The sequence below is a fragment of the Plectropomus leopardus genome, chromosome 3, assembly GCF_026936395.1.
Source record: "Plectropomus leopardus strain MGB_pleo_1.0 chromosome 3, ASM2693639v1, whole genome shotgun sequence".
Taxonomy (NCBI): domain Eukaryota; kingdom Metazoa; phylum Chordata; class Actinopteri; order Perciformes; family Serranidae; genus Plectropomus; species Plectropomus leopardus.
Genome location: NC_142178.1, coordinates 11,720,562 through 11,737,720, shown reverse-complemented (window position 1 = coordinate 11,737,720; position 17,159 = coordinate 11,720,562). Strand labels below are relative to the sequence as shown.

The following is a 17,159-nucleotide window of genomic DNA, read 5'->3' as shown; positions in this document are numbered from 1 at the left end:
TTCATCAGCATGATCCAAAACATCTTAGTCTGACAGCAAAACTTAATACTATTAATTTTTGTGGTCTGGTCCTGGTTGTGCCGATGCTGTGATCTTGCCTTCGGACAACTCCCTTTCAACATATGCATGAGACTGTTATCATCTCTCTCAACATCATCATAGAGAGCAATTACTAATTTCACACCTACCATTATTGCAATATGACATGCATCTGTTTCTATTATTGCTGTGCCTCTCTCCCCCTCTCTCCTCCTCTCCCCCCCCCTCTCTTTCTCTTTCCTTTTTTGCCATGATTGTATTTCATTTGCTATTTACGACATCTATTGCTCGTCTGTCCGCCCTGGAAGAGGGATCCCTCATTATCCTCTACCGCTCTTCCTGAGGTTTCTTCCTTTTTTTTTTCCCCCGTTTCAGGGGTTCTTTTTCGGGAGTTTTTCCTTGGGTGATGTGAAGGTCTAAGGGCAGAGGGATGTCGTACACTGTAAAGCCCTCTGAGGCAAACCATGTTTTGTGATAATTGACTCTATAAATAAAACTGACTTGACTTAATTTAATGATTGGAAAACTGCAATTATTTGAATAATAATCCAACTTGAAAATAAAAAAAAAGAAAAAAAATTTAACCTCTCAAAAAAAGACAATATTAAAAAAAAACACAAAAAACAGTCAATACACTGTTATTGAGTCTTTTGTTGTTCAGTGTTAGATAAATAAATAAATAAATAAGACATTATTAAATTAGTAATAGTAGGATTAAATAAAGAAAAAGGATGACCATGAAATGAAATTCGTGAAGTGGACTCTTGAAAACTAGAGTTCCTAATCTTATCTAACAAAATATAAATCGGAGAATGAAAACCTAACTATGTTAAAGTACTTAGTGAAAATGAAAAGACAAATTTAACAGCACCCCTGCACCTTGTGTTTGTAACAACAGAAAATCTGCTCAGTGAGTGCTTCGTCAATTTTTAGAATTTAAAACCGAGCCCAGTCCCCTTAAAAACTAAACTAGTGCCTCATAACAATTTTGACCAAATACAAATCTATTCCTTAACAGTATCACTCTGAACAATAAAAGGGGGAAAGTTGGAGGGTGGAAAGTTTCCAGCCATCCAGGCCAACAAACAAGCTGGCCTGCTGTAAGTACAGTCCAGAGACAGTTGAAAAACTTTGTTGGCATCACAGGTGCGAGCTGCAACCATCAGTTTGGAGGAATCAAACAGAACGCTGCTCCAATCAGGACCTCCACCCTGAGGGAGGCTGACAACTTTGTAAAAGGAGCCAATCCAGCGCAGGGGACCACACATCTCAATTTGCCTACATGAGGGGTTTTAGACTGAGGAGAGAAATCTGAGTTTAGGCATGACTCATGCAAACAATCGGAGGAGTAATGCAATTTAGATTAACATCAGTGGATGTGTTTTTGCACAGATTCAGTCAAAAATGTATGTATTATTGAAGCATTTAAAAAAAGTAACCTTTGAGCCCAAAATGTTTTACATTGTGTTAAATCACACAAGAGATGAGAAAGTCAGATGCATTTATTTTGTCAATTTATTGCATTTAAGGCATTTGATAAAATATAGATTAGCCTTAAAATATTGGCATCAGTGTGACGTGTAATTTGTTTGATAATACAGTTTTAGGGTATCCCATATTTAATCTAAAATATGCATGAAAACATTCGGAGGCTAATGTGCTAATAGAAACCCCCTCTGCTGTGCAAAGCATAGCGCAAAACATAGAACAGTGAGAGCTACGACATGATGACCCACCACCAACAATCTAAGCGTAAAACTAGTGAAACATGATACATCAACCAGGCTACTAAAGATGACGGTGCAAAATTTGCACTTTTTCACCAACATTGCTGCATTTCGATTACACCACCTCTGATGAGCTGAACAATTGCATTCTCGTGCCCGTTTTGTCTGTGTTGGCATTGTGCGAAATTGGTTGAGGTAATAACATGAAAGGATGACACAGTGAGAAGAAAAACATTACAGCACAGAAAAAGATTTACAATGACACTAACAAATGTGAACCACAGTTTGTAACTGCATCAAAACTCCCAGAAGATCCATATTTGTGTGCAAAACAAGCATAAAAATGTCCAGTGTATTTCCAAAAAATGGTACAGTGACAGCACATAAACCTCGAGCACATATAAAATTTGAGAAATTGCAATGGTTCGTTATAAGCGCAATATTTTATGTTGTTATATACCCATTACGTAGAAAAATAGAGACCAAGAAAAGTATGTGTGCAACTAGAAAAACTCGCATTCATGGAGATGAATGTGATTTTTTGGCCAAATAAAAATGTATTGTATGGAAGGGAACAATAAGGCTATAAGACGAATTCAAGGAGAATACAAGGCTAAATCCCCCCAGAGACAAGTCTTACTTGATAGCTTGCATGGCTAATGTTTTAACTATATCTGTATGTGGTTATTTTATTATTTCCCTCTCGGCTCTCCTCCGTTCACTCAGCTGCTGGCTCGGGTGCTTCAGTCTTCAGGTCCACGTCCTCATCGCTGTCCAGGCCGTGGCGGTTGACACGGTTTATATTGACAGATATGTCCGCACGTCTTTAAAAAAAGACAAATAATGGTTCAAACACAGTCATGTGTTGTATACATACTGCACACAAGTAAAAAAAGATGAGACATGCTGTATTACTGAATATTTTATAGACTAATATTGAGTGTATAATCAAAATGGAAGGCAAGTCTAGTGGCACCTGTTGAGGCTATTTGTCACATAGCTCCCACAAAAGGCTTTCAAATACTTTTTTTCAGTTTCACAGTAATACTACTTCTGATGACTTCCCTGCCTGTCTTTGTTTTAAAAATTTTCATCTGCAGCATGTAATGCAGGCTCTCCATTAAACATTTCCAGTCTCCATGCCAAAGCCGAGAACCCTGCCTGCATCACTCAGGTTATTTTCTCACACTTTGGCTGCATTTAAGATATGACAGATATGAAATGTTGGCGGACACAGCATAGACTGTAGGCTCTCTTTTTACTGGCTACACCCTGCAGCGTAGGGTTGTGTGAGTCACAGGCAAAACAGCACGGAGCTATGAAACTTCAACTTTTTCACAGAGTTTGTGTATTATGAGTTAAGTTAACATCTATAGACTACAGTAGACTATGTTAGGGTTAAGGTCACTAAGCAACCACCAGCTGGTGCGAGCAAAATAAATTTGACAGGGTGAGTGAGACCCACCTGATTTAAACAAAATAGCCATATAACAGTAAGATAATTAAAAACTGACAGGAAATACTGATTTTAAATAAGGGGATTTCATTACCCTAGATTACTGTTATTGCTGACAGAAAAAAACCCAAAACGTCAACGTCAGACTTAGCAAATTCCTCCAGTTTGAGTTTTTATATATATATATATATATATATATATATATATATACACACACTCACCGGCCACTTTATTAGATACACCTGTCCAACTGCTCGTGAACGCAAATTTCTAATCAGCCAATCACATGGCAGCAACTCAATGCATTTAGACATGTAGACATGGTCAGGACGATCTGCTGCAGTTCAAACCGAGCGTCAGAATGGGGGAGAAAGGTGATTTAAGTGACTTTGAACGTGGCATGGTTGTTGGTGCCAGACGGGCTGGTCTGAGTATTTCAGAAACTGCTGATCTACTGGGATTTTCACGCACAACCATCTCTAGGGTTTACAGAGAATGTTCCGAAAAAGAGAAAATGTCCAGTGAGCGGCAGCTCTGTGGGCGAAAATGCCTTGTTGATGCCAGAGGTCAGAGGAGAACGACCAGACTCGTTCGAGCTGATAGAAAGGCAACAGTAACTCAAATAACCACTCGTTACAACCGAGGTATGCAGAAGAGCATCTCTGAACGCACAACACGTCGAACCTTGAGGCAGATGGGCTACAGCAGCAGAAGACCACACCGGGTGCCACTCCTGTCAGCTAAGAACAGGGAACAACTGAGGCTACAATTCGCACAGGCTCACCAAAATTGGACAATAGAGGATTGGAAAAACGTTGCCTGGTCTGATGAGTCTCGATTTCTGCTGCGACATTCGGATGGTAGGGCCAGAATTTGGCGTCAACAACATGAAAGCATGGATCCATCCTGCCTTGTATCAGCGGTTCAGGCTGGTGGTGGTGGTGTAATGGTGTGGGGGATATTTTCTTGGCACACTTTGGGCCCCTTAGTACCAATTGAGTATCGTTGCAACACCGCAGCCTACCTGAGTATTGTTGCTGACCATGTCCATCCCTTTATGACCACAGTGTACCCATCTTCTGATGGCTACTTCCCGCAGGATAACACGCCATGTCATAAAGCTCGAATCATCTCAGACTGGTTTCTTGAACATGACAATGAGTTCGCCAGATCTCAATCCAATAGAGCACCTTTGGGATGGGATGTGCAGCCGACAAATCTGCAGCAACTGTGTGATGCTATCATGTCAATATGGACCAAACTCTCTGAGGACTGTTTCCAGTACCTTGTTGAATCTATGCCACGAAGGATTAAGGAAGTTCTGAAGGCAAAAGGGGGTCCAACCCGGTACTAGCAAGGTGTACCTAATAAAGTGGCCGGTGAGTGTATGTGTATATATATATATATATATATATATATATACATACACACATATACACACACACACACACACACACACACACACACACACACACACACACACACACACTTTTCGTTTGTTTATTTTGTTTTCACATGTCTGAATTTAGTTTTCATTCATTTATTCACCTTCCCACTGTGATATAAAAACTACTGTAAGCTCAGAAGAGTGACGGTACCTAAATGTCAGAAGGCTTTACCTGAGCCTGCTCTTCAGTGAGCTGACTTCACGGTTCATACAGTCTGCTGACTCTGTGGCATCCTCCAGCTCCCTCTGCAGCTTTCTGCGGTAGGCGTTGGCTCGTGTAACCTCCTCCTCGGCCTCCTCGAGCTGGCGCTTCAACTGACGCATTCGGCTGTTTGTCTTCTCCGCCTAAAAAGAAGAGGGGTTGTTTAGTGTGGAGATTTTTTGGGAATTAAAGGGGTCCCAATCATAAAGTTTTTAACTACATTATCTAATCCAATTTCAGACTATTTTCTTTTTCCTTTAAAACAGCCAATTTTCAAGATTTGATCCAATCCAAAAGTTGAAATCTGATCAGATTACTTCTTAACAGCTGGGCCTAGGAAATTATAAGTAAAAAGATGATAAGTGATTTTACCTGGTCTTTGTATTGCTCGGTGTTGCGCCTCTCGTCATCAACCTGGAGCATCACCTCTTTCAGCTTCTTCTCTGTTCGCCTGGCCAGCCTGGAGGCCTGCTGGCGCTCCCTGACATGACAAGGAAAAGCAAATGCAACGAGAAATCAGTACACAGTCTCAGGGCTTTATGATTCAAGAATACAGCGACAAAATTAATGAAACTTTAGGATCTAGAGATCTGTAACACCAAAATAATAAAAATAATAAAGGAAACACTTTTCAAAACAATTATTGCTACTATAAAAGAGAGTAAAGCAGAAATGAAGCCACCATGACACAAAAAAGTTGTGCTTTTCTTTGATAACTATTGCAGTCAGTCAGTAAAATAGTCAAAAAAACAAAATGTGCTTAAAATTGTCTGTTGCATTTGCACTTACTTTGACTCGATGTCGAGCTGTTCTTCCAGCTGACCGATCTTGGCCTCCAGGGTGGCGATGGTGGATTTATACTTGGACTTGATGGTTCCTTCAAGCTCCTGCAGCTTCAGTTTCAGCTCCTTGTTCTGGCGATCTAGCTGGGAACGAGCTCCCTCCAGCCGCTGGGAGGAGCTGCGCTCTCCAGCCAACTCTGAGGTGAGCTGCTCTGTCTAATGTCAGACACAAGCAGTGGAGAGGAGCTGTTAGACTTTGTCTCCATTAAAAATGTTATATCTGTTTAGCCGTGGTGTTATTACAGATGCCAAACTTGTAAACAACACATTTCTCCCTTTAAATTAAACACTAAATATTTCTTCTTTTTGCAAACAAGAAGGTAAAATGCTCAGCTGCTATGATAAACATTATGTGAAATGTTGTGTGTCCGTACCTGCAGTGTGGATCTCCTCAGACGATCGTTGACCATCTCGGAGTTGACCTGCTCTTCCTCCAGTTCCTCCTCAAGCTGTGTGATCCGAGCCTCCAGCCTCCTCTTCTCATCTGTCAGCGAAGAGCTGGAAACAACATTTGAAGAGGACGAGCGCCAGTTAAAATACAGGGACAAACATTGTAGATTTCCTTTTGGTGCTGTGAAATGTGAAATCTTGCTTCATCTTAAGTTAATTTAATGAAATACTATTATGTATCTTTTGGCTCATACTTCTTGGTGTTGCTGCTGTTAATCTCGTCCTGCAGCTCATCTCTCTCGTTCTGAATCTGTCTCTTGAGTCTCTCTGCAGTGGCCAGATCCTGGAGGAAGCAGAAGACACTCTGAAGTCTGTCACCACAGAGACTGTTAGGACAGTCACAGAGTCTTGATCTTGCAGTATCTTGACCTTTAGACATCCTGGAGTCACTGAAGGACTCCACGGTGCTCAACAATATCTAAACTAAGAATGTGTGAATCATACATTTCAATACAATTATTCATGCTTACGTTTACACACTTTCATATGCAATCATTTTCTATGACAGACACTGTCTTAATAAATCAAACAAGTTAAAACGATGGTGTTTCAGTGATATCCCTTGTACTGAAGAGTACCATTGCCTTCTATACACCAATATCAACATGTATGATGTGCCAATATTTATATTTACTTAAAGTGTCTTTTTTGAAATGTCTGTTTTCATGCAGCAGATTTGTCAGGAGAAAATAAAACCAACCCTGAATCCTGATGGCGGTTGACTAACAAAGTTCTCATAGGAGATGATATCCACTGATTGAAGTCAAAATGCTAACTTTTAATTTGTGAGGCTCAAAGATGAGAGAAAAGTGTTTTTCTAAAGATTTATAATACTTTTATCTCCAAGCTGTGGCTCAAATATCTCATTCCTTTCTGCTGCGCAAGATTCAAATGACGTAGAATGCTGGATGGCATTTCAGTTTCATAAATTACTGCGGTTATACAGGTGATTTATTAGATTTTAGTTTTATTTTTAACATTAGTTGTGTCTATGACCAAAACCAGGCACATCTCCACGTCCAGTCAGGTGTTTTCTATGATGTGTAGCTTTCCATTATTGCTTTCATACCTCCTGAAAGTGCAGGGCGTCTGCCTCCATGGCCTTGAGCTTCTTCTCGGTTTCCTTGGCCCCATTGACGGCCTCATCTCTGGACAAACGCATCTCATCCAGCTCTCTCATCTGCTCTTTCATTAAAGCCTATAGAGGAGATATGCAGACAGCAGCGCCAATCACTGTGTGATCACGATTGTCAATGTAAAAAGAAAACAAAAAAAGAACTGCCTTCTTACTTCTGAAGGGACCGGTACTTAAAGAACCTATTGTAATTTTCTCATCATATTTTGAATAACTGAAACATTTATATTTGATATTTTATGTGTTTGCAAAAACAACAGGCAGCTTATATTCTGAGGTATAAGGAATTGACAAATGTGTAAGAAACATCAGAATACATTCAGAACTTGCAGTTAAGTTGTTTTCTATTGTTAGTCTGTGTATTATTAAGATGTCTTTATTTGTATTCATGTTAATTTTTCTATTTTACCTGGAGCCTTTTCAGCTGTTTGAGGGCCTCATCGCGGCCCTTGTTGGCACAATCAATCTGGGTTTCAAGATCTGCCAGATCCAACTCCAGTTTCTTCTTGGTCGAGAGGGCCTGAGAGCGCTGCCTGCGTTCATCTTCCAGCTCGACCTCCATCTCACGCACCTGTACAATAGGAAAATAACACCAATTTTAATTTTTAATTTAGTCAGACTATGATTAGGCATTTTCAAGCACGCAACTGTAAACTTAAATTTACAACCACACAACACTTTGTGACACACATCTGTTTAGGATGTTCTTCTGTACCTGTTTGACGAGCTGCTTCCTCCTCTCCTCTCCCTGCTCATCTCTGGCCTGCAAGTCTCGGTCAAACTGAGCCTTCATGGCTTGCATGTTGACCTCCAAACGCAATTTGGCATCTTCTGTGGCCTGCAGCTCATCCTCCAGCTCCTCCAGCTGAACTCTCATCTCCTCCAGCTGTTGATCCATGGCACGCTTTGACCTCTCCAGCTCATGAACCTGCAGACAGGCAGGTTGCCTCATTACACATGAAGCGACTTCAAGGCGGTGAAGAGGGGCAGTACTGCCAACGATTATGAGCAATAATCTCTTCTAATTTTAACTGCTGAGAACAATGAAGTACTCTTTACTACTTTCATAAAAAAATCACAGAAATGTTTTAAGCATTGACAAGTTTAGCAATAGGAAACCCAATCTAATCAAACAGCACCAAAAGACACCGATGTTTGATCTTACACTCTTGCCGACATCATCCTTGGAGGAAACCAAGTCTTCCATCTCAGCTTTGAGCAGCTTACTGGCCCGGTCCAACTCGTCTTTCAACTCCGTCATGGTCTCCAGTTCGCGGGCCAGCGTCAGCGCTCGTGTCTCCTTCTCCCTGGCATCAGCTTCGGCCTTGTCACGCTCCTCTGCATACTGAGTAGAAATGGTTTTCTCCTCAGCCAGCATCTAGGGAAAGGACACCAGGAAAGGCAGTTAGAGATGAAAAATATATATATAATTAAGCTAAATACTGCTGAATGAAGGTGACATTTTGTGGTGAAATGAACAGTGCATCCAAGACTATTTGAGAAATTAATCTCTGTATATTGCTATAGCTGCCAAATTTTATAAGTGGGATTCCCCCCCCCCTCTCTTTTATTACTTTGTTAACTTTGTGTCCCATTATAAGGAAAGAACAATTGTCTATTTAACAAAGGCAGTATGAGCTGATTAATTCTCCCAACATCCCACCTATAAATTTATTCTGCATTTATAACTTGATGAAACATTTTGTGTACATGGCCTATCTTTAAAAATAACTCCTATCCGTAATTCTCTATGGTGAATGATTCCGTTTTTAGTTGTCACTGTTCTTAGATTATTTCTACTTTTTAATGCAGCCATCTTGAAAAAGTCCTCCTTTCAAAATGAGGTTACAAACCTGGTTAAATAAAATAACAGTCGCATGAAGCTGTCAAAAGACAAATGAGACGTTTTCTAACTATTTGTCTGTGCACTGCGCACAGAAACACTTTTGTTATGATACCTGGTCAAATTTCCTCTGCTTCTTCTCCAGGTTGGAGACGTTCTGCCTCAGGTGGTCCTGGTCCACCATGAGGTCGTCCAGCTCCTGCTGTAAACGCGTTTTTGTCTTGTTTAGTTTGTCGTAGGCTGCGGTCTTCTCTTCCAGCTGCTGCATCACGCATTCCAAATCCCTCTGGGTTCTCTTGCGGCTGTCCTCTGCCCCCTCCAGGGACAAGGCCTCCTGATCCAGCTTCTTTTTCATGTCTGTCATCTGAAGACACAACAGAAAAGAGGACAAGAATGAAATAACTGCAAGTAGGGGGACTTTGTGCATCACTGCTATAGTGGGGAGGAAGTCACAGAGAACACAGAAATATTCCAATAACTGTTGATGTGTGCGGTGTGAAATAAAAGATCAAGGTTTTGTCTAAATGCACAGATAGAGAGTCATAGAAGCAGCGAGGTATGTTTGTGCATGTCACAGCCTACGGGACAACCTGAACAACAACCTGACATGACAACAAAATGTTCTTGCTCCTTTTATTTATGCATCAGTTTTTTTAACCAATGGATTGCTGTTGATTTGAATATCATCATTGATTTTTTGTTTTAAATGTTCTTGTATTTATTTCTATCATCATTTAATTGTATCTGAGGCTTTGGCAATATTGTTTTATAAACATTCATGAGCATAATAAAGCAAACTGAACTAAAGTGGAAAAAAAAAAGAGTGTGGCACTGTGCACCAACCTGGGTCTGCAGAATGGAGATCTGCTTCTCCACATTCCTCTTGTTCTCCTCCTCTTCCTCCAGCAACTCCTGCAGGCTGTTCTTGTCGTCCTCCATCTGCCTCAGGCGGGAGGAGAGGTTCAGCTTCTGACGATTCTCCTCTTCGAGCAACTCCTGAAGGTAAGAGGATGAAAAAAAAAAAAACATCACAAAAAAGATATTCTTTGAACTCAGTTTTTTCTGCTCTGCGTATTTTTTGGCCAATACTGAAATGTGTACGATAAAACATCATGCTGCTGAATTAGCTCTTTATAGTTCCTGTTTGCAGAGTCATTATGAATTTACAGAAACATCACTGTATGACTGACATTAAGGAAATGTTTATCGTCATTACAGAGACTTACAGATATCAGAGATTTTCTCATTCTTGAAAAGAGTGAGTCACATTGCCTCTAAAGACATGTGGATCATTGTGTGTTCAGATTTGACTCAGTCATGACTGAAAAGGAATGTGATTTTCAATGGAAAATCAGGTGCCAAGGGTTTGTGGATATTAACATGTTACAAAGCTCTGTGGCAGAGACTTTGTTGCCTGTATGCATATGTCCTTCAATTTTTTTTTTTATCGTGGAGTAAATCGATACTGTAGGAAATTAGAGATCTTACACCTGGGACAAGTGCAGCACAAGTGTTATTATAGACTGACACAGTTGACATTTTCGCAGCCAGCACCCACATTGTGCTGGTAGTAAATGTACTTGTGCCCATCTGTGCACCCCATCTGTGTGAAGGCCTCAGCATGATGTGTGTACTGCTTTTTTGAGGCAGCAGAAAGAGATAGGACCATTGACCAATTAAAACCTGGTCCAAAGTCAATGGCACAATATTTTCTGCTATTTTAGGTCGCATTATTCAGACAGGGAGCAGAGCTCTTTGAATCCCCACAAAGAGAGACGCTCTGCATATTCAAGCAACAAGGAGGAGTGTATTTCAATTCATCTATTTGTTTGGCTTTCAATTGATCTGCTTTTATTCTGCCTTGATCATTTTTAATTCTATTATAGGTACTATTATTTCCATGTTTACTGCCGTTATTTTTTTAATTGAATTTACTCTTATAAGAATGGGTTGTTATTGTTATTTTTGTTTTGTAATCGTCTCTCTTGTTTAAGTTTACTTTAAATCTTGTCTGACCTTGGATCAGCATTATCGTTTGGCTCTTATTTTTATGTTGCCTCTGTCAAGTTTGTAAATACTTGACCTGGCTTTTTAGAGGAAATGGCAATGACACGCTGGTTGATTTCATGTTATGCCCAAAAAACACCTATGATTTATTAAGACACTAAATCTAAATATTTTGCCCCTTGCAGCTTACTTTACACGCAGATTAAGCACTGTTTTACTAGCAAAAGAGGAGCTGGACTTACCCTAAATGCACTTGCAACATGCCCTTTAGACCATGTACAATGAATTGATTAAATAGGACTTAGGGCTGCAAAAATAAATAATTTTCATAACTGGATAAGTATCAACCCACAAAGATATTTGACTTACAAACTTAAAAAATAGAGAAAGTTGTAGATATATTGGACAAGTTGAATTGGTGAATTTTTGTCATTTTAGCTTAAAAAAAGACAAGATAGAGGAAAGACAAGTGCGTTTGGCATATGTATGCATTTGTGTTTGTACCTGTGCATCCTGCAGCTGAGACTCTGTAGAAGAGAGGTCTTTGCTGGATTTGATGTTCTTGCCCTCTGCTTCACTCAGTAGGCTGTTCACATTGTCGAGCTCCAACTAGACATCGCATAGAAAGAAAATCAATCATGGACTTAATATCTTTGCAGAAATGTTGTCACAAACTGTTACTCAGTCCCTCCACCCGGTGGAACACCACCACTCTGTCTGTGCTGTACCTGCATCTTGGTGTTCTTGTCGGTCAGTTCCTGCCTCTGTCGTTCACTTTCTGCGTGTTTGACCTGCAGTTCTTGAACATGGCTTTCGGCCTTCTTGCGACGGTGTTCAGAGTCTGACTTGCCTTGTGTCAGAGACTTAATCTCGATCTGCAGCTCGTTCCATTCGCTCTCCAGGGCCTGCTTGGCTTTCTCCACCGACACCTTGTTCTGCAGGAGCAGCACACATGATGCGTGTCAACTGGTGTCATTCAGATGATTTGTTAAGCATATTTTTCTTCTGTCCAAACTCATTTGTTACCCTTTTAGCCTGTTCCAGTTGCTCGTTGAGCTCATCGAATGCCTGATTGTGTTTTTGTCTCATGTCAGCCATCTGCTGCTCATGGACCTTGGCCTCTTCTTCCAGAGTCTTCTTCAGTTGGGCGACCTCCGTCTCACGCTTGGACCTAGAGAAATAGAATGTGGAAATAAATGGATAAACAACAAGACCTAACAGGAAGAAGAGAAACATAAAATGTTTACTATCTTTGCTCAATCCCCCCAAAAAACCCCTCTGGCAGCATGACAACAGAAGTGTGCCTGTTACCTGAGCTCCTGCTGTGCTGCTGTGGAGTCCAAAGTGTCCTCCAGCTCGGTCTTGAGGGCCTCCAGCTCCTCTCCCAGGTCCCTGCGCTGTTTCTCAGCCTTGTTGCGCGCCGCTCTCTCTAGCTCCAGATCCTCCTGCAGTTCAGCTATCTCAGCTAGCTTCTCCCTGAGCTCCTTATCGACTGTAAGCTTGGCAGCAGCCTCCTCCTCGATCCTGAGGTTGAGACAAAAACAAAGGGATAAGATCACCGTACAAGAACATTCATAGAGCGCGCATCTTAAGGTTCAGCTGGGGATAAAAGGAAAACTAATCCAATAGGTCATTCATCACAATCGCTTTTTTAGCCTTTTTTTCTTTTAAAAATGTATTTGTTTTTCTTAAACCTGGCCAGTGCAGCGAGAAGTTCTTCCTCCTTCTTAGCCAGTTGAGCTCGCAGTTCAGCGATCTGAGCCTGCAGCTCTGCGATCTGATCACTGAGGTCAGTGGAGTCTCCCTCAAGTTTACGACGGTTCTTCTCCAACTCCTGGCGTATTTTCTCCTCCTTTCTTAGACGATCTGTGTGTGAAATGACAGAGATGCCCAAATTTTGTAAATTACATTGTTAACATCTGTCAAGGTAAAGGAACACAAAAAAAGTTATATTATAAAAGGATATTATGCATGGACGCGGAAATGTAAAGAGAAAAAATATTGTGGGCAATAACTACTCGATTTGTGTTCTTGATTCAATATCATTAATGCCGTAACACATCCAAATTCAGGCTCTGTGTGCCACCCAAACAAATGAAAAGCAACAAAGTCACACCTTGATAAAATAAATAAAACAAAATAAATAAATAAATAAAATTACCACCTCACAGTTGTACGCCTACATAAACTGGTCAAGTTGCATGTACATAAAAAATTGTTTTTGCAGAGGAGTGAAAATGACCTTCGACCATTTGGATATAAAATGTCATCACTTCAGCATTTTATAGTATTAGACATTTGTGTTAAATTTTGACATAATTACCGTGTGAATTATTGAGTTATGGCCAAAAACATGTATTGTGAGGTCACAGTGACCTTGACCTTTGGCCAGCAACATTCTTACCAGTTCATTTTTATAGTCCAAGTGGAGATTTGTGAAAATTCCCTAAAGGCCTTGAAATACTGCATTCATGAGAATGGGACAGGCACACAGATATATGGACAACCCAAAAAACATAATGCCTTCAGGCCAGAGCCATCGCCCGTGCTCGGGCATAAAAAAAATTCAGTATCCGTAAGTATTTTTTTCTACATTAAAGCTCAAAGATTGGCCCAAAATATTACAGAGAGCATAAAAGCCACAATTTGTGTGGCTTTAATTGGCACACACACCTCTTCAAAAAACACAAACCTCTTTCATATATGTTTGCCTCTGCAATGTGTTACCTTCCGAAATCTGAGATTTGTTTGGATGACGTGGAAGTGGGTATCTCCTCGCCTCCAGGCTCCGTAAAATAAAAAAAACACTACTAAAACTTAGATTATGAATGATAAAGAAAGTCAAATTAATTTATTATTTAATTTAAGTACGACATTAAAGAAATTGAAAAAGCTATTATGAAACAACAAATACTTGCCCTCCAAATCTGTGATCATGGCTTCATGTTTGTTCTTGAGTTTCTGCAGGCTCTTGGACTTCTCTTCCTCCTCGGTCAAGTTGGTGGTGAACTCAGAGAGCCTCTCCTCCATCTGTTTCTTCTCCTGAAGTTGAAAAAAAGAACACAAAAAAACTCTGATTGCTTTATTTAAATTTCCATACTTCTCTCTTTAAATGTCACTGAAACTAATTAAATTAATCAATGCTAAAGACGTGTGTGTGTGTGTGTGTGTGTGTGTGTGTGTGAGACCTTGTTGAGCTTGCTGTTCTGGTCGTCCAGCACCATAACATCCTCCTCAAACTTCTTTAACTTGGCATCAGTGGTGACTTTCTCCATCTGGAGCTTCTGTCTAGCAGCTTCCTCCTCGTCCAGCTGCTGCTCCAGGTCCTGGATTAACGACACAGACAATTTGCATGTTAATGACATTTCCTTACATCTCTTGCTCTGTATCCCGCGGGACTTTACCAACCGTGATGTTCTGCTGCATCTTTTTTCTCTCTGTGTTCAGTTGGCCGACCCTCTCTTCCTCCTCCTCCAGGCGAGACTCCAGGTCGTGCAGGATTTCCTCCAGCTCCTGCTTCCTGGTGGCCAGACGGGCTCTCATCTCCTCTGCCTCTGCGCACAGCTCCGTCTCTGCCTGGAGCTGCTCTTGGAGAGCTAACTTCTCAGCGTTGAGCTAGGAGCGGAGAGTCAACATAAAAGCGAGACTGGAAGATTAGATATCAGAGCTGCATCATTCAGGGGTATGAGGATTAACCTGCTGTCACATAGACCGAACATAGATTAAGCACACTTTAGTGTTCTTTTTGGAGAATCCTACCTGTTGCTGCTTGGACTCATATTCTTTAATCTGCTCCTCGGCCTGCAGCTGTCTCTCCTTCGTCTTGAGCAGCTCCTCTTCTTTGGCCAACATCTCCTCCTCCTGACGAGTCACTTGCAGCAGAGGCTTCACCTGATGAAGAAAAATAAAAATTAATCCACATTATCAAAACAGATCCTGATGTTTGGACTTTCTTAGGGTGGATGAAATGTAGTTTTTTTTTGGCCAAGCTTGGGTGTAAAGCCAGAATTATTTTGTTTAACACCAAGCAATAAAATAGACTGCAATTTTGTTATGAAACATAATGATGTGTTTGACCACTGCAACTGTATTTTTGTTTCTTGTAAACCCAATGAGGGTTGGGCACCTTGTGTGCATGACACAAAAAATAAAGAAAGTCAGTAGATAGATCAATCTGCCAGAAGGCTCTATTAGACTTGAAACTTGATGAGACTTGAATGAGTGTCTTAATCGTTTCCTTATTTATGTCCTTTTGGTTATTAAGAACCCTTCTTTTGTTTTTGCCAAATCCTGAAGATTGGTAGATGTGTGTGCATGCACCACCATTGAGGTGCTGCCCAATTAATCTGGAGTGTGATGAACTGCAACACAGACATCGCTGCTCAGCTTTGTCTCAGATTTATTATATGGCAATTCTAATTTCCCACGTTAATAGACTTAATTAGAGAAAATTCAGAACAGACTGTCAGCTTATTTTTGTTAAAATATCAAAATAAGCAAAACCTTGAAACCGTTCATCTGCACACATTCTCCACACCGCATTGACACAGAGGTTGAAAATCAGCAAAGTGTTTACTGCTGCCCCTGTTTGTGTTTTCTGAACCTTCAGTGTCATAATAATAAAACATCATTGACCTCTTACCTTAGTGAAAAGCCTCCACCACTGCCAGTTCCTCAGTTTGAGGTAGGCGGCACAGTTCCTCTGAAGCACTTTCATGGCAGTCAGCTGCTGCTGTCTCTTGGCAAATGCTCTGAAGGACAAACCAAAACAACGTAAACAACATCAGTGCCATTTTGTCTCGAACATTTATCTATTTGCAATAAAGACAAAAACTGAAGTACGCAGTTCATTTGCTTGATAAAATATTTTCAGAGTTAATCTTGCGTACTTGCGGGCCACATATCCTCTGCACCAGGCCTGGAAGCTGATGATCACATCAGTGACCTTCATGTCTCTCTCCTCCTCCAGGTGGGCCAGGACTCCAGCTCTGAAGAACACTTTACTCTGACCGATGCGGTACAGATTTGGGTCCAGCTCCAGAGCTTTGATCTGACATGAGGAAGACATGAAGAGACTCAATAATCATACGTCCTACAGCTAGAAATGGAGAAACATTAGCCATATTGTAATCGTCTTGATTAAATGCTTCTTTCCAAAAACTGATTTTCTGTTCTTACCATGAGCTCGCAGGCCTGCTTGCCGTCCATGAACCCCTTTGGAATCGCATTTGGAGTGAGGATTTCATACCTGAGAGACAGACCAGCAGAAGTAATTCAATGAAGTAGCTTGACTCTCCTTTTAGTGTTTAATTAAGGACGGCAGTTGGTTTTAAAATGAATTTGGTCCTTTTTTTCTACTTTACAATTTGTAATTATTGTTTATAGCTGTGGATGTAACTTATGTCTGTAAAATTAGTTTTTATTTTGGTCTTATCCATTTTTCTTTTTCATGTTTGTCCTGCTAAACCACTGAGAACTTGGAAGTTTAGACCTGGATAGGAATTTTTATTGGGTGGGTAAGATCTTATGTTTTTGTGAATGTGTCTGGTTGTGTGCGAGAGTGTATGCATACACTATCTTCTGTGACCCCCCTTCCTATTTTGTATTAATTATCCTTTTTTGCTGTTTTGTACCTCTGTATTACTCTAAGCATTACAATCAATACTTTGTCCTGAAGTAAAGTTCATTTTATTAATGTTCCTTTTGTTATTGATAAACAAAACAGATATAGATAAGAAAACAGAAAGAAAACTGTAGAAAAAAATGCGAATGTGCCCGTATGGGATGCTGAAACTGAAATGTAAATTCCCCTCAAAAATTAATTCATTCTTTTAAAACAGGAAATGATAGAAGTGAACAAGTGTGCTTTTGTTTGTTACCTTTGTCTGAACTCCTGGAAGACGATGCGGTTGGGGAAGCCCTGTCTACAGATGCGAATCCCCTCCAGGACTCCGTTACACCTCAGCTGATCCAGGACCAGGTGAGGCTCCAGTTTACCAGACTGGAGATGA

General features: G+C 40.6%; 1 protein-coding gene across 2 annotated transcripts in view; it reads right to left on the bottom strand.

The window, feature by feature from the left end:
* Positions 1-1,536: 1,536 nt before the first annotated feature.
* The window catches only part of LOC121941859 (myosin-9-like), a 33,536-nt gene continuing 17,913 nt past the window's right edge, over positions 1,537-17,159 (bottom strand). For both annotated transcript variants that reach the window (XM_042484773.2, XM_088075594.1), the window contains 25 exons: positions 17,028-17,149; positions 16,327-16,396; positions 16,038-16,198; positions 15,791-15,899; positions 14,908-15,039; positions 14,557-14,763; positions 14,337-14,474; positions 14,067-14,190; positions 12,843-13,014; positions 12,460-12,672; positions 12,175-12,319; positions 11,877-12,083; positions 11,653-11,757; positions 9,985-10,137; positions 9,257-9,505; positions 8,464-8,676; positions 8,014-8,226; positions 7,708-7,869; positions 7,233-7,361; positions 6,358-6,446; positions 6,088-6,211; positions 5,661-5,869; positions 5,244-5,352; positions 4,842-5,014; positions 1,537-2,590 (listed from right to left, as the gene is read on the bottom strand). In XM_042484773.2, the coding sequence (XP_042340707.2) occupies positions 2,485-2,590; positions 4,842-5,014; positions 5,244-5,352; positions 5,661-5,869; positions 6,088-6,211; positions 6,358-6,446; positions 7,233-7,361; positions 7,708-7,869; positions 8,014-8,226; positions 8,464-8,676; positions 9,257-9,505; positions 9,985-10,137; positions 11,653-11,757; positions 11,877-12,083; positions 12,175-12,319; positions 12,460-12,672; positions 12,843-13,014; positions 14,067-14,190; positions 14,337-14,474; positions 14,557-14,763; positions 14,908-15,039; positions 15,791-15,899; positions 16,038-16,198; positions 16,327-16,396; positions 17,028-17,149 (3,834 nt within the window). In that variant the 3' untranslated portion in view covers positions 1,537-2,484. The remainder of the gene's footprint in view (positions 2,591-4,841; positions 5,015-5,243; positions 5,353-5,660; positions 5,870-6,087; positions 6,212-6,357; positions 6,447-7,232; positions 7,362-7,707; positions 7,870-8,013; positions 8,227-8,463; positions 8,677-9,256; positions 9,506-9,984; positions 10,138-11,652; positions 11,758-11,876; positions 12,084-12,174; positions 12,320-12,459; positions 12,673-12,842; positions 13,015-14,066; positions 14,191-14,336; positions 14,475-14,556; positions 14,764-14,907; positions 15,040-15,790; positions 15,900-16,037; positions 16,199-16,326; positions 16,397-17,027; positions 17,150-17,159) is intronic.